This window comes from Cibotium barometz, chromosome 45 (genome assembly GCF_041138505.1).
Source record: "Cibotium barometz isolate CiBa-2024 chromosome 45, ASM4113850v1, whole genome shotgun sequence".
Lineage (NCBI taxonomy): Eukaryota > Viridiplantae > Streptophyta > Polypodiopsida > Cyatheales > Cibotiaceae > Cibotium > Cibotium barometz.
This window is the reverse complement of record NC_141090.1, coordinates 47044844-47061098: the sequence shown is the minus strand read 5'-3', so window position 1 is coordinate 47061098 and position 16255 is coordinate 47044844. Positions and strand designations below refer to the sequence as shown.

The 16255-nt window shown below is 42.0% G+C and overlaps 1 protein-coding gene across 4 annotated transcripts in view; it reads left to right on the top strand.

Moving 5' to 3' along the window:
• LOC147612821 (non-structural maintenance of chromosomes element 4 homolog A-like) overlaps positions 1-16255 on the top strand; it is a 29451-nt gene that overhangs the window by 11337 nt on the left and 1859 nt on the right. The window contains exon 6 of one of the 4 annotated variants that reach the window (XM_086783459.1): positions 3072-3230. The exons of the other annotated variants lie outside the window; for them this stretch is intronic. Coding sequence (XP_086639585.1) covers positions 3072-3215 — 144 coding nt within the window. The 3' untranslated portion in view covers positions 3216-3230. Of the gene's footprint in view, positions 1-3071; positions 3231-16255 lie in introns of those variants that run through there. 4 annotated transcript variants of the gene reach the window in all.

The window sequence follows — 16255 nt, the reverse complement described above, 5'->3', positions numbered from 1 at the left end:
TATGACTACTACACCATTGGTTTGCAGTGAATGTTGTTACATATGCATGGCTTAGAGAGATTGGGACGCTGATCTTATCATATTGTATATTTCACTTTGGATATTTTGCTATATCACCAGATTGCAATTGAGGACGCTTGCCATTTTTCAAGAAAGGGGGTGCTTCATGACCCTGTGAAAGTGGAACAGCACGAGTGTGGGCATGGTGGTTGGTGAGTAAGATAAATATTTAATGATTTATATTTGGGTGCCTGGACAAATGGTATTATATGTGGACATTCTCAAGTGTGAAGGGAAACCAAGGACTTTAATATTTTTAATGTTTTAACCTTGGGTGGTCCCTAGGCATAAGTGACCCTTAGAAAGTTTGGTAAATTTTAGAAAGGGGCCACTAGGATATTTTTGGGAAAAGGGCAACTCCACTTTGGGAGATACACGCCTCTCTCTCTCTCCTTCTCTCTCTCTCTCTCTCTCTCTCTCTCGCTTTTGGAAGAAGTCATGCAAGCTACTTGTGTAGGTCGTACAGAACATTGGCCATACAAACCGGGTGGTTGCAGGCCGTATAGAGCAGGCGGTTGCGGGTTTACTAGCGGTTGGTACAAGCAGTGCTGGCGACCAGGGTACGAACAGTAGGCACAGTCAGGTATGGTGCAGTAACGTACAGTTGGTGCAAGCGGCGATTGTTGTACGACAACTGACACAGGCGGCAGCTGCTCATTAATTGATACAGACAGTCGCAGGTTCAGGCGACTACTGTGCAGGTTCAGACCTGTACAGTACAGGGGTTGCAGGTGGGTACTGTACGGATAGAACAATACAGTCGTCGTTGCAGGGCATTTGACGCAGTCTGGTATATATTGGTACGATTGTTGGGAATTTTTTGACGCACTTGCAGTTTCACTCACGCATACAGGTACGGTTTTGTACGGACAAGTACAGGCGGGTACAGCCCGATATAATCGAGCAATTCAAATTAGTGCGGTCAATCTCTCTGGTGCAGAACCTCTTAACATATCAATCTTTCTTTCTTTCCACTGGCTTATGTCTGCTTCTGTAAGGTTGTTTCATCTGGCCCTTTGTGAGAGGAAGGGTATAGGAGTTTGAAGACTGGAAACAGAGATTGGACTGTGGATGTGTATTTGAGTTGAGTTTGAAGCCATGTTCATGGAATAGCCGGATGTATGCTCAAGGCTACCCTATTGAATTGTCTTGGTTGATTAGAGGAAAATACAGTGTGTTGCTTTTGTGGAACACAGATCTGTATGTGAATCCTCTATGCTAAGAAGTCTTGAGGGTTGTCAGATTGGACATGCAGGTTTACTTTCTTCGATTGGCTTTGTTGTACTCAGTTATACATTTCATTGAATTTGAATAAAGAAATACCGAAAGGGGCGCTAGCTTTGGGGCTAACAGGTGTCGATTTCCTTTCAGTTATGGAGCATTCTAACTCTTGTTAATTTGTTATTTATTTGGATTACAATTGGTAGAGTGACTGCTAGTTTACCGCACTTTGGTTTCTACCAGAGGCCGGTTTAAGATAGCTCAAAATTACAAGTAATCCTTGGATTTCTTTCATGGATTCTATTGTTTTAGGTTAGAGTGCTTGCACGGAATGTATTTTAAACATGGCAGTTTTCGGTCCTAACGACTTTATACATACGTATGGGTTGGTGCGTTAGAGAAGATTGTGTACATTCTTTTTGATCATGGTAGTGCTCACAACTTTGTTAATGCTATACTTGTGTAGAAGTTGGGAGTGAAGATGTAACCAAGTGATCACGTGTATCGTGTGAACTTGGCGGTTCCTAGAACTTTTTTAATTATAAATCTAAAATCTAGATGCGATCGATGTTATGCCAAGTAAAGATGGTTTTATAAGCATGGTCTACGTAGGGTTTGATAGACATGATATTCACGTTGATTGGAATATTTTGTCCTTTGTAATGGAAGATGCTCTAGTATGTTTGAACGATAATTTTGCGATCTCATTCTCTATTTTATAGATTCAACTGGACTTCTTAAAATAATGGAATATTTTTTTATGATCTATATTTTTTTAAATTAAAAAAGTTGGACGATTTTTATTACATGAGGGTCCTGCATATCCTTTCATCGGATGTGAATTGTGGTTTATTTATAATGGTTAAGTTAGATGTTTGAGGGGCATTGGAATAGAAAGCATCAATGCGAGTATTCGTAGATGTTGTCTTTGTTGATTTAGTTTGTGATCTTCTAGCTAGATGGTTGGTTGATCATAGGATTGTTTGGATCCTATGGTCTCAACTTGTGAGTAATGCATCTTACAAGATGAGCCTGTTGGGGGAGGATGAGATTTGCTTGACAATAGTTGGATTATCTTAGGATTGGGATAGATTGCAAGGTATATTTTCTCGTGGGAGCTCCATTAGGATGAGAGTTATCATGTGAATTATTTCAATGTTTCTTCCTCCCAATGGTTTACTTGTAGTTTGGACCATGATAGGGGGTGGAGGTGTAGTGCACCAAGACTTAGTTGGGTAATGATTGATTACCTTGACTCGGCTTTAAAAGTTTGAGGAAATATTTATTTGGTGTGTATCTTAGTGGTATGGGATGTCAGGATCTCTAGCATGTAGAGTTTCTAGGTGTATCTATATTTTCTAACCTTGCTATTTTCTATTTTTATGGGGGTAGTTACCTTGTAGTAGACTAAGTTTACGCAAGACTTGACAAGAAATTCGAAAGGATAATTTGGATGGAGTTACTAGGTTTGGGAGGATGAATCTTTCTCCTAGTTTAGTGTTGACTTATATGATTCCCTGAGACGGCTATGTTGGACTAAGGGATATTTCATTCGGTATTGATAGTAGGCCTTAGTGGGGAGCTCCCTTGATTTAGACCAAGACTTGAGGGTCATTTTGCTTGTCAAGGTGGAAGGTAGACAATGTCTTTTTTTAGAATTGGTTGTTGTTTTGTAATGATGTAGTTTGTGTGTTGGATTGTACTAAGATTAGGGGAGGGATCTCTTATGATTGTTGCGATGCTTCTACAGTAGGTCATCCAGAGACTTGACAGACTTGTGCTTTTTTCAGCTCATTCTCAGTCCAATGGATAGACGGAGAGGGTGGAATCAGGTTTGGAGGTTAGGCTTTGTGTATATGGCTCTAGACGACCATTTCATTGGGAGAGGTACATTCCTATGGTCGAGTCTGCCTATAATACTATCGTGCATATAGTTTTGGCAATAGCTAGATTGTGTCTGGTTGGAGTTGGGTTATAACCTCAATTGTTATCTCCTAGATACAAGGATTTACTAGATCTTCGAAAGGATGGGCATGATGTTGCTAGTTGTCTTGGCGATTTCATGAGGAGTTGGAGGATTGAAGGATGGTTTATGTTCTTCAAGGACTTGAGAAAGTTTTATTATTATTTTGTCTTTTTTCCATAGTCATATGCTAGAGAATCATCAGCTTTAGTCGACCTAGTTTCTTGATACATGAAACCGGCCTCAGATAGAAAACCAGAGTGCGGTAGATTAGCAATCACCCGTCTACTTGTAGTCTAGATGTGAAAACAAAGCAGATTGGAACTAGAGTGCCCAAATCTGAAAACACAGCGACACCTGTTGGCCCCAAAGCTTGGCGCCCTTGCGGTATTTCTTTATTCAATTAAAATAATATGAATGGTTGAGTACAACACAAAAATCAGCCAAGAGTTTACACCTGTATATCCAATCTGACGGCCCACAAATCCTTCTTAGCACAGAGGATCTATGCACACAGATCTGTGTCTCCAAATAACACACTGTGCCTCCCTTTGATCCGCCAAGATCACTAAGCAGGCCAACCATGGGCATACATCTGGCATAACTCAAGTGCGTGATACATCATCTCAGCTCAAACATACATGTGCTGTCCAAACTCTGTCTCAACCCTTGTCAATCTGCCATACCCCTCCTCTCACAAGGGGCCAGATAACTCATATCTGCAACAGACATCAAGCAGTAGAAAGAGAGATAGATGAACAGAAACAAGGCTTACCAAGTTCAGCTCGTGAAACAGCACTGGAGGAAGCAACAGCACCAATCTGTACTTGCAGGTACTTGTATCCACAACCCTGCTTCACACATGTGCTTGTACTTGCTTGTACCCTCCTCTTGATGTTCACTCTTATGTTGTCCTTGAAAATACAGATCTAAAAATCAACATTGTACTCGTTTGTACCACCTTAGGATACGTGCCAAGAGTTGTACTTGCACAAACAGTCGGCTGTCCACACTTATACTCGCCTAAATCTGAATATTGAGTTCAGTGGCTCCTCCCCAAAATAATCCCCAGGGCCCCAAACTTTAATAAGTTCCTAGGGCCACTAAGGCCTAGAGGCAAACTTTAATAAGCATTAAAGTTTAATGTTTCTAGTTCCCCCCTTCACACCTAGGGATGTCCACACATCTTACACTCTGTCCGGGCATCCCCCATGTGAATCATAAAATATTATGACTCTGCAACCACCATGCCCACACTTGTACTGTTCCATTTTCACAGGGCCATGACATACCCCCCTCTTGAAAAATGGCAAGCGTCCACGATTGCATTCTGGTGATGCATCAAAATATCCAAAGTGAAATATACAATATGGCAAGATCAGCGTCCCAATCTCTCTAAGCCATACACATGTATCAACGTTCACTGCAAACCAATGGCATAGTAATAGTCCAAGTTGTATACCACTGTGAACCATACATATCCACAAAAATCTCATGTGACTAGTACACATATATCATAGAAGTCCCATAAACAGATGTACTGTAAGCCTCAGTACCTTCGGGTGAGATAAAAACTGCACCAAGCGACCTCTAGATGTCATCTGAGCCTGTCTGTATCAAGGGAGTGGAGGTGCTACCCCCCTCTTGAGCATCAGATAATGCTCCAGACCCATGCTCTGCTGAACCTGAATGAGCCACAATAAGAGTCGGCTCTAACTCAAAGGCATCGAGATAAAGCTGCAAAACCTGAGGTGAATCTGTTAAGTCACCTTCCTCCATCCACTTCGCATCCATCGGTGAATAGTTCTTGAACTTCACAAGATAGCGACGGGAAACTTTGCCTCGTACCTTCCTTTCTTTATGTGCCAGTATCTGCTCTGGAATCAGAACCTCATCAAGTTTCTCAACTTCCGACTGAGCCTCATCTGATACATCCTCAAGCACATCCCCACGGAAAGGTCTAAGTAGACTCACATGAAATGCATTGTGAATCCTCCAGTGATCTGGTAGCTTCAAACGGTAGGCCACCTCACCAATCTTTTCCAATACCTGAAAAGATCCATAATAGCGCATGCTCAACTTAGGGAATAAGTGCTCTTTACCCTTCATCTTCTTGAGTCTAGCCTTTTCAAAGCGCAAAAGAACCCAATCACCCAATGCAAACTGTAAATCACGTCTGTGACGGTCTGCGGCTTTCTTTTGCTTTTGCTGAGTTTTCTGGAGGGCCAACTTAACTCTCCGATAAGCTTCATCCAAGCTCTCCACATATTGATCAGCCTCAAAGATCTTATCCTTTGTATGCAAAATGGGTGGTACCTTCTTCCCTCCTTCCACAATCTCAAAAGGCATCTTGCTTGTCGAGCTATGTACAGTGTTGTTATAAGCAAACTCCACCAAAGGAAGATATTTTTCCCATTGTTGCTTGTGCTCTGACACATAACACTTGAGAAGATCCAACACTGTAGAGTTAGCCTCTTTTGATTGACCATCTGTCTGTGGATGAAATGACGATGAAAACTTGAGAGTTGTACCCATGTTGTCAAACAACCCTCTCCAAAACAAACTCGTCATCCATGGATCACGGTCACTAATGATAGACGTAGGCAAGCCATGATACTTGAAGATGTTCGCCATGAACAACTTCACCATATGATCCACTTTAATTGTCTTCCGCACGGGAATGAAATGAGCCTGCTTACTGAACCTGCATATGATAGTCCAGATGCCATCATTTCCCGTTTGTGTCCGTGGAAGATCAAATACAAAATCCATGGCAATGCTCTCCCAAGGTCTATCTGTAATAACCCTGGTGTCTTCTGACAGTCAAACTTTACCTTCTGACATACGATGCATTGCCTCACAAAGGCATCAACATCTCTTCTCAAGGTTGGCCAATAAAAGAAAGTCTCTACTGCTTTGACCGTGGCGTCAATACCTCTATGACCTGCATACGGTGGAGCATGACTTTCAATCATAACCTTGAGTCGCAATGGCCTGGTAACACACAGTCTGCCATGCATCAATAAAAACCCATCTCTGAGAGTATAGTGCTCATGCCGTTGACCCTCAGACATCTGATCATACAACCTTTCAAAATCCTCATCATGGGCATATTGCTCTTTCATTTCATCAAGCTCATGATGATAAGCAAGTGAAACTATAGAGACCTGTGGCTTGCGTGACAAAGCATATGCCACTACATTCTTTTTGCCTTCCACATGCACAATCTGGAAGTGAAACATTGACAAAAAGTTTGCCCAACGCATATGCTTCTCTGAAAGCTTAGTCTGCGTGAGGAAATAACGCAAGGTTTGATGATCTGTCTGTACAGTAAAATCAGCCCCAAGCAAGTAGTGTTTTCAAGTAGAAAGAGCGTGAATTACAGCCAACATCTCTTTCTCATACACCTGTAAATGCTTCTCAGCATCTTGTAAAACTCTACTCTCATAGGCTATGACATGTCCCTCTTGCATGAGAACTGCACCAATGCTACTTCCACATGCATCACACTGGACAACAAAAGCCTTTCGGAGATTCGGTAATACCAATACTGGGTCCGAAGTAAGCTTTTCTTTGAGCTTTTTGAATGCTGTAATTTCTCGATCAGCCCATCTAAACGGAGTTGCTTTCTTCGTCAAAGCATGAAGAGGCGAAGCAATTTCAGCAAAGTGCCGTATGTAACACCTGTAATAGGAACACAATCCTAGAAAGCTGCGTACATCATGCACGGTCCTCAAAGCTGGCCAATTAAGTATTGCTTCCACCTTTGCTGGATCCATACGGACTCCATGACCAAACACAATATGCCCCAAGGAATGTATCTCCTGCAAAAAGAACTCACTCTTCTTGCCATTAACCACCAACCTATGGTTTCTGAGTTCTGCAAACACAATGGCCAAATGCCTTACATGCTCTTCCTCAGTTTGTGAATGCACAATCATATCATCAAAGAATGTGTCCATAAACTCTCTATGAGGCCTGAAAATCCTGTCCATCATTCTGTTAAATGTGGCAGGCGCATTCGTTAAACCAAAGAGCATAACCAAGAACTCATACAACCCAAACGTGGTTCGGAATGCTGTCTTATGCACATCCTCGGGTCTAATGCGTATCTGATGATACTCGCTTTTCAAGTCAATACGATTGAAAATTGTGGAGCCTTGTAAGCGGTTCAAGATGTCATCGATCCTCGGTATGGGGAATTGATTCTTGATGGTATTCTTGTTCAGCGTCCTGTAATCAATACACATGTGCCAAGAACCATCCTTTTTTTGCACTAAGAGCACAGGTGAGCAAAAGGGTGATGAGCTAGGCTGAATCAACCTCTTATTTAGAAGCTCTTGCACTTGACTCATAATCTCTTCCTGTTGGGCTGCACTAACATGGTACGGCGGTCTATTCGGTGGAGTACTACCAGGAATCAGATCTATGGCATGATCTTCTGGCCTCTCAGGAGGTAATTCTCCTGGCAATGACTCGGAAAAACAGTCTTGAAACCCACTTAAGAAATCAGCCCTGTCCTTATCTAACATTGACAAATTAGACTTAGACTCATCATCCTGTGCATCCTTTACATAAATCAAATACGCGGAAAGATGCTTTTTTCATTACTGATGAAATCGCCGAAGTGGATACAATAGGAACAGATTCCCCTTTGAGTTTTACATCCAATACATGCTCTTTCCCTCTATGAGTTAGAGTAATTTTCCTATTGTAAGTATCCACCACCGCATGTACCCTGTGGCACCATGGCATCCCCAACAAAACATCACAGCCATCCAAAGGCATGATGAAGAACTCCTCGCTGTCCACATAACCTTGCAAATGAAGCCGAAGCTTCCCAATAATAGGAGTAACGGGTTCTGCATACCCTGGACAAGCCATGTTTGCCTCATGTAACGGCCCCATCTCCTCTGCGCGAATCCCCAATCGGCCAGCCAAATTTGGTGAAATGAAGTTGGCTCTAGCACTTGTGTCAAAGAAGATCAAAGCATTCCGATCTCTCACTTTGTCCCATGCCCTGCACAACTCTGTAGCTTCACCACCTAGCTGCTCCCCCACAAGATTAGGAACTAAGCCTGCAGAAGGCTTTGGTTTCTTTGGCTTGGGCTCTCCTTTATTGTCAGGGTTCTTTTTGGACGTTCTTTTAGGACAATTGAATGACATATGCCCCTCTTCAATACAGTAAAAACACTTTTGAGCATCTCTCAAAGCCTGTCTTTCCTCAGAAGTCCTCTTGGGCATTGGCAACTTCTTATACTTTGTCTCTGAAGACCCTTTAGTATCACGAGAAGCATGCCCAAATTTTTCAGCTTTCTTGCTCAATTTCTTATTGCCTTTAAACCCAGATGAACCACCTGTGAGTAACGCATTAGCTGTCATAGCATTTTCAATCATCTGTGACATGTTCGTTACTCTTGTCTTTATACAATAATCTCGTACCTCTTTGGGCAGCCCACAACAATATTTCTCAACCTGCTCAGATAATGGCACGGCACGATAAGAAGTCACTGGGAGTAATGCTTCCCAAAACTTCTTGTTATAATCCTCCAAACTATCACACTTTGAAGCATCCAGCTTGTGCCATGCGGTCATAACATCCACCTCAAATGTAGATGTGAGCCATACGGAAGAGAAAACCTGTTTAAATTGGACCCATGTAGTGGGTGCTATGCCCTGCAAAAGAAGAGTAGACCACCACTGCAAAGCATTCCCCTTGAGAAAAGTGGTAGCTTTCCTCACCTTAGAGGACTTTGTGTAATTTCCACCAGAAAAAGCAGCATCAAACTGTTGTAAAAAGGTAAGTGCTTTCAATTTATCCTTGGCTCCACTGAAAGTGTCAAACTTCACTGCAGCTCCCCCTTCCTTGTAATCCTTCGCCTTTCCCATAGGCGTTAGATTATCATATGGAAGTGGTTTCGTAAGATTGCTGCCCCCAACATTCATACCCATCATTGGGTCAACATTTCCAGGCATACCATACATTCCAGCCATGTTTTCAAACATTCCATTATGCATACCTGGCTGCATGCCACCAAACATATTGCCTTGCATCCCAGGTTGCATGCTTCCAAACATATTTCCTTGCATACCGGATTGCATACCACCATACATATTCCCTTGCATGCCAGGTTGAAAATTGGCTCCAAAAGGCCCATACATACCCATGCCTCCCTGAGGGTAACCCCCAGTCATGGATTGGAACACCGAACCACCACCAAAATAACCTGGATGCATGTTCTGCTGAGGAATAGGTGGCTGTCCATAGAAGGAACTCTGTGGGTTAGCACCAAAAGCATGCTGCATGTTCGGAAATTGTGCAGGAGATGGATCCTGTGGAGTGGTACCACTATGACCCCGAGGAAGATTCTTTGAACGAACCTTCTTCTTCTTTTTTTTGGGGCTTTGTGCGGGGCTCTCTGCGAGATCTCAACTCTCTCACTCTGTGTGAGCTGCATAAAAGTATCCATAACACTAGCCAAATGATCTTTGAACCGAGCATCATCATCCTCTTTACCATGCACATCTTCTGGCTGTGTTACATCCTCATAGGGCTCAACATCTGCAGCCTGTTCTCTTGCAAAAATATCCTCAGATACATCTCTCTCAGGAGAAGTGTCTTGCTCTTCTTCTTCATGATAGAAGTACTCTTCCTCTGTATCAGACATGTTTGCTAAATTTTCAGCGATGGCTTTCCTCAAAGCAACCACGAGCTCATCCCCTTCAAAAAGTTGATGATTGGTCCCGGGGACGGAACCTTGAAACCGGCCTCTGATAGAAAACCAGAGTGCGGTAGATTAGCAATCACCCGTCTACTTGTAGTCTAGATGTGAAAACCAAGCAGATTGGAGCTAGAGTGCCCAAATCTGAAAACACAGCGACACCTGTTGGCCCCAAAGCTTGGCGCCCCTTGCGGTATTTCTTTATTCAATTAAAATAATATGAATGGCCGAGTACAACACAAAAATCAGCCAAGAGTTTACACCTGTATATCCAATCTGACGGCCCACAAATCCTTCTTAGCACAGAGGATCTATGCACATAGATCTGTGTCTCCAAATAACACACTGTGCCTCCCTCTGATCAGCCAAGATCACTAAGCAGGCCAGCCATGGGCATACATCTGGCATAACTCAAGTGCGTGATACATCATCTCAGCTCAAACATACATGTGCTGTCCAAACTCTGTCTCAACCCTTGTCAATCTGCCATACCCCTCCTCTCACAAGGGGCCAGATAACTCATATCTGCAACAGACATCAAGCAGTAGAAAGAGAGATAGATGAACAGAAACAAGGCTTACCAAGTTCAGCTCGTGAAACAGCATTGGAGGAAGCAACAACACCAATCTGTACTTGCAGGCACTTGTATCCACAACCTTGCTTCACACATGTGCTTGTACTTGCCTGTACCCTCCTCTTGATGTTCACTCTTATGCTGTCCTTGAAAATACAGATCTGAAAATCAGCACAGTACTCGTCTGTACCACCTCGGGATATGTGCCAGGAGTTGTACTTGCACAAACAGTCGGCTGTCCACACTTATACTCACCTGAATCTGAATATTGAGTTCTGTCCAGCACCTATTTGCACCGCTTGCCGCAACTGTACTTGCTGTACCTGGCTGTCCGTACATTGTACGGCAGCCGTACAGTGCTGTACTGGCTGTGTACTTGCTGGTACAGCCTGCACAGGACCTGTGCGCAGAGAATCGAGCAAAGAAAAGAATCAGCAGCAACTCCTGTGTGAAGCGTGGACCAAGAAGAAGCCTGCAGCCTGTCCGTACAGGGCTGTACGGCTGGTTTGCACAGAGAAAACAGCACCAAATAATCTCCAGCAATCACCTCCTCCTTCCACAGCTTTTCCACGCATGAAAACTCACTTTTGCTCCACGACTCCCCAAAAGGGAAGAGAGAGAGAGAGAGAGAGGAGAGAGAAACACTCCAAAAGTGGCTCCTCCCCAAAATAATCCCCAGGGCCCCAAACTTTAATAAGTTCCTAGGGCCACTAAGGCCTAGGGGCAAACTTTAATAAACATTAAAGTTTAATGTTTCTAGTTCCCCCCTTCACACCTAGGGATGTCCTGTCCGGGCACCCCCCATGTGAATCATAAAATATTTTGACTCTGCAACCACCATGCCCACACTTGTACTGTTCCATTTTCACAGGGCCATGACATACAGGTATAAATGTGATTGCAAAGATAGTCGATGTTGGTAGCTAGATTCTTCTTCATTTATTTCTAAGAGTGAGAATGTCATAAGTGGAAAGGAACGTTACGTACTTAGAACTAATCCTTGGAGTTAGGGACAAATCTAGCAAGGTTAGGGGAGCCCGTGGGATTAGAAAAAGCATGCGAATATATGTGGTAAAGGTTTAGATTTAATAAATCCAAGGTTATTGGCTATTTATGACTAGATTGTTATTTTTAGAAATAATAAGTACTATATAAGTGAGTATTGATTCATTGTGGTTGGAACCTTAATCAAGAGGTTTACTGTTGCCATGGACATGGCAGATCACGAGTAGTCTTGCCGAGGGTCCTTGTCGGCAAACACTATTGATATGGGTTATCAGGGATGATTGGCATGAATCCATGAGAGTGGAATCTTAGTCCTTGGTTCAGGGATGATTTGTGAATATGAACCTTGAAAAGATGCAAGGGAGAACAGAGCTTGAGCTCTTGCAAGCACACACACATTCACACAAATCTTAGAAGAAAGAAAGCACACAAGGTGAGAAGTTGAAAAATTTTCTTCTTCTTCACACAACAAAAGAGGTCTACAAAGAAGATAAAGTGACTAACACACATAATAGCATGATTATTTAGACCATGCTATGTACAAAGTGGACTAGGTGAGTGTTGTGAGCTCTACATGATAAAATGTCATGAACATTTTCAGTATATACAAGTGATTCATAATGTGAACACGCTAAGTGGGTAGATATGGACTAGTCGATGTAATCCAGATATAGAATCTTTGGCGAAGATATGTCGGTGCTAGCTATCAAATTCGCCAGTGATATAAATGTTGAATGGTCATGCAAGCGCCTCGTGAGTGTTGACGCTCATATTGAGCTTGACATCTCAATACTCTCTCTCAGGCTCATGAACTCCAAGCAGATCTTGAAATCTGCGGAGCTTCTCAGCTCCCAAGGCCTTCGTGAAGATGTTAGCAACTTGATCTTGTGTACTGACGTAGGCCAAGTTGATGTCGCCTGCCAATACTCTCTTCTTGATGAAGTGATAATGCATCTCAATGTGTTTCGTTCGTGCATGGAAATCTGGGTTCTTGGCCAATTGTATAATGCTAAGATTATCACAATACATGATAACCTTTCTCTTCACATGCAATTTCAAATTAGTAAGTGGCTTGCATAACCAAACTACCTCGCATGTTGTCATTGCAGTTCCTTTGTACTCTGTCTCTGTACTCGACAAGGCAATTGTGGGTTACTTCTTGTTGCTCCATGTCATAGCAGCACTTTCCAATGAAAACATAAATCCACCGGTAGATCTAGTCTGAAATGCTATCTGCTCAATTTGCATGTGTATCCATGTAGCTCCAATGAATGGTACACGTGTTGCATAAAACAATGCATAATCAACAGTGACCCTCAAGTATTGAAGTGTGCGTCGCACATTGTCAAGATGTGGCTTGCATAGAATTTGCATAAACTAGCTCTCGAAGCCAACAGTGTAGCTCAAATTTGGCTTGTTGGTTGAGACATAGATAAGACTCTCCACAATCTTCTTATCCATAGTGGGATTCTTCAACACATAACTTACATCCGTACTAAGCTTACCATTTTGATCTAATGACATCGAGATTGGCTTACAATCAACTATCCCATACTTGGACAACATGTCCAATGCATATTGCAATCAAATATCCTCAGGTGTGCCAATGATCTCAATTCTCAAAAAATAGTGCAGATCTCTTAAATTCTTCATCTTAAACTTCCTTTTGAGAAGACTTTTTACATGCTCAATCTCTTCCAAGTTGTCACTCTGCTTCTTATAGCAATCTGTCTGCATATGCCTAGGCTTATCACATTAAAAATAGTCTCGTGTATCATTATGTTATCTTTGTCAATTATCATGACCTCGTTGACTTTCCCTACCGTTCACTTGTATGTTGTTGTGAATCTTGGGATTGTTGTTGCTGCTGAGATCATAATTTTGATTATCTGTTTGGCCACCACCTTGGTCCACGTCCACGACCTCTACCTCTACCTCGTCCTCTATCTGAACTTGTGTACAAGGTCTACTGCTCTGAATTGTTTTTGTTTTGTGAAGACTGTTGATCTTCACCCAAGTTCTTCTCTTTAATGATCAACATTGATACCAAATCTGTGAAGTTGGAATGTTCTTCTGAGTCTGAATAGACGTCTTAAACACCTTGTATTATGGCTCGAGACAACGCAGACACACTTTCACCTTATCATCCACCATCATCCACAAAAATACCAATTGATGCAAGGGATTTCACGATGTCCTTGATCTTCAAAGCATAATCATTCACGGATATATTTTTCTTCTCCACAGTATGAAGCTCATTCTTTAACTGAATTTTTCGTGCCTTGGTGTTGGTTTCATATAGCTTCACCAAGGTGTCCCAAGCCTCCTTAGGTGACTTGGCATCCTGTATATGTCCAATGATATTGTCTTGTATGTTGATAGAAAGCCAATACATGACTTTTCTTACTCCTTGAGTCCATCCTTGAACTCTTTTAAATCTGTAGCAGGTGGATTAATCTCCGGTATCTTTGGTGTCTTCTCATGTTCACTTTCAATGTAGTCCCAGTAATCTTTTTTCATCAAGAAATCGATCAATCTAGATCTCCAAGCATGAAAGTTGTTCTTGTCAAGCTTCTTTGCAACAATTTGGTTTATTTCATCATTTGACATTTTTTTTGCAAAACAAATTTACCAACAATAGCACTAGTGCTTGATTTGCACAAACAACTGTATTCTTTGCAATAGTACTATACTGCATCCAAATTGTCACAACCAGTGACCTTACTTTGCATACATACACCCAATGGCAACTTTGAGACATCTCAGCACACAATGTATGCATAACCAATCGCCCTTCTTGCAGTTTCAAAAACAGAGTTCTACAAAGAATCGAAACTTACCCGTAGTGCTTGTGAACGGCTGTGAACTGAAAAAACGGAGGTCCAGACGTGCTCGAAGTGTGTTTTTGGCTCAAAAAACTCCGTCCAGTAAGTGAATATAGTTGCCCCGTAGCTTTTCTCATGTGAAGAAAGCTCCTCAATCGTCGGAGTTCGTTTGCTGGTGTCTCTCGAAGAGCTCTCAACAAGGATGTAGTAGCCAATACAAAGGGGGAAGAGTAGATGAAGCTCTTATCCTTGTACCGTTTTCTGTGCTTCTTTTGCTTGTTGCTCAGCCCTTAGCATGAACCAAGCTCTGATACCATGAAAAGATGCAGGAGAGAAGAGAGCTTGAGCTTTTGCAAGCACACACACTCACACAAACCTTGGAAGAGAGCACACAAGGTGAGAGGTTGAAAATTCTTCTTCTTCTTCACACAACAAAAGAGGTCTACAAAGAAGATAAAGTGATTAACACACGTAATAGAGTATATACAAGTAGTGCATAATGTGAACACGCTAAGTGGGTAGATGTGGCCTAGTCGGTGTAGTCTAGATGTAAAATCTCTGGCGAAGATATATCGGTGCCAGCTACCAAACTCGCCAGTGATATAAATGTTGAATGGTCATGTAGGTGCCTCGTGAGTGTCAGTTCATGTTGAGCTTGACATCTCAACAAACCTACTGTTAGGTGGTGAGCTTGCTTGCACTCTTCTTTGTTTGTACTAATCTTGTTTATGCTTGTATTAAGTGATCCTTTTGGACCCTTACCTTGTGTCATGATTGTAACTACATCTCTCTCTCTTCTTACCAGTGAAGGGTCACACCTTGTCACATGGGTCATCACCAAAGGACCCGTCTATTCAACGAGACTCATCTATTGATCAAAGGACACATCTCTATGTCCAAAGGACATAACTATTCATTCTAGAGTCACCCTTTCGTCAGGGATGTGGCTCTTCATTTGTACCTATTCAGGCCCTACTTAACAAGGCATTGTGTCTCAATTCAACAACATAGCCTTTCGCTCTTTAAGAGTCGTCACCTTTTTGTGAAATATTGTTGCCTTGTGATGTTTTCTTTTTATGATGCTTTTAACAAAGCATTTCGACTCCACACGTTAGCCAATTTACAAACAAACCTTAGCCTTTTTATTATCTAAGGCTTAAATGCCTTAGGCACGTGGCGTGCCCATACTACTAGTGCGACCAATGTGCACACCATTAAAAAAAACCAGAAAAATGCGAGGCCAATGCTCAGCCCCTAAAAAATAAAATAAAAAATGAAGCGACTTGTCCACCATTATTATTAGGGTATTGAAAAAGAACCCAACGTTGGCCACCTGGCAAGAACAAAACAGCCAGCCCTTTGGCAAGGGAAAGTCTCAAAGAGTGGCATGATTTTAATCTGCTAACAGTAGATAGTAAAAAAATGAAGATACATGATAAATCTCAGAAAACCTTCATTTTTAGAACTTATGGCAATGTAGATCTGGGAGGGTATGGCGAATAGGTAAATGTGCTAATTGCTTGAAGGGCTCACCAATTTCAGACCGTGGTCATCGTGAAATGTGTTTCGGCAGCCCTGAAATGTGATGCTTGAAATGACTAATTTTTTAATGGGGTTTTTTCCCCGGGTACTTATGTCTCTTGATTATATATATGTACGTACGTAAAATATATATACGTGTGTGTGTGTGTGTGTATACACATACATATATATGTATGTATGTATATATATATGTATGTATATATATATGTGAGGCGAAACGTTTTGTGGTGATGTTGCTTCAGACTTAAATACATGCATGAAGAGCTCATCACTAACCTGCACATGCATACAGGATCTGCCATCTTAGCAAAAGCGTTATTATGAAAAATTTCTTAAAATAATA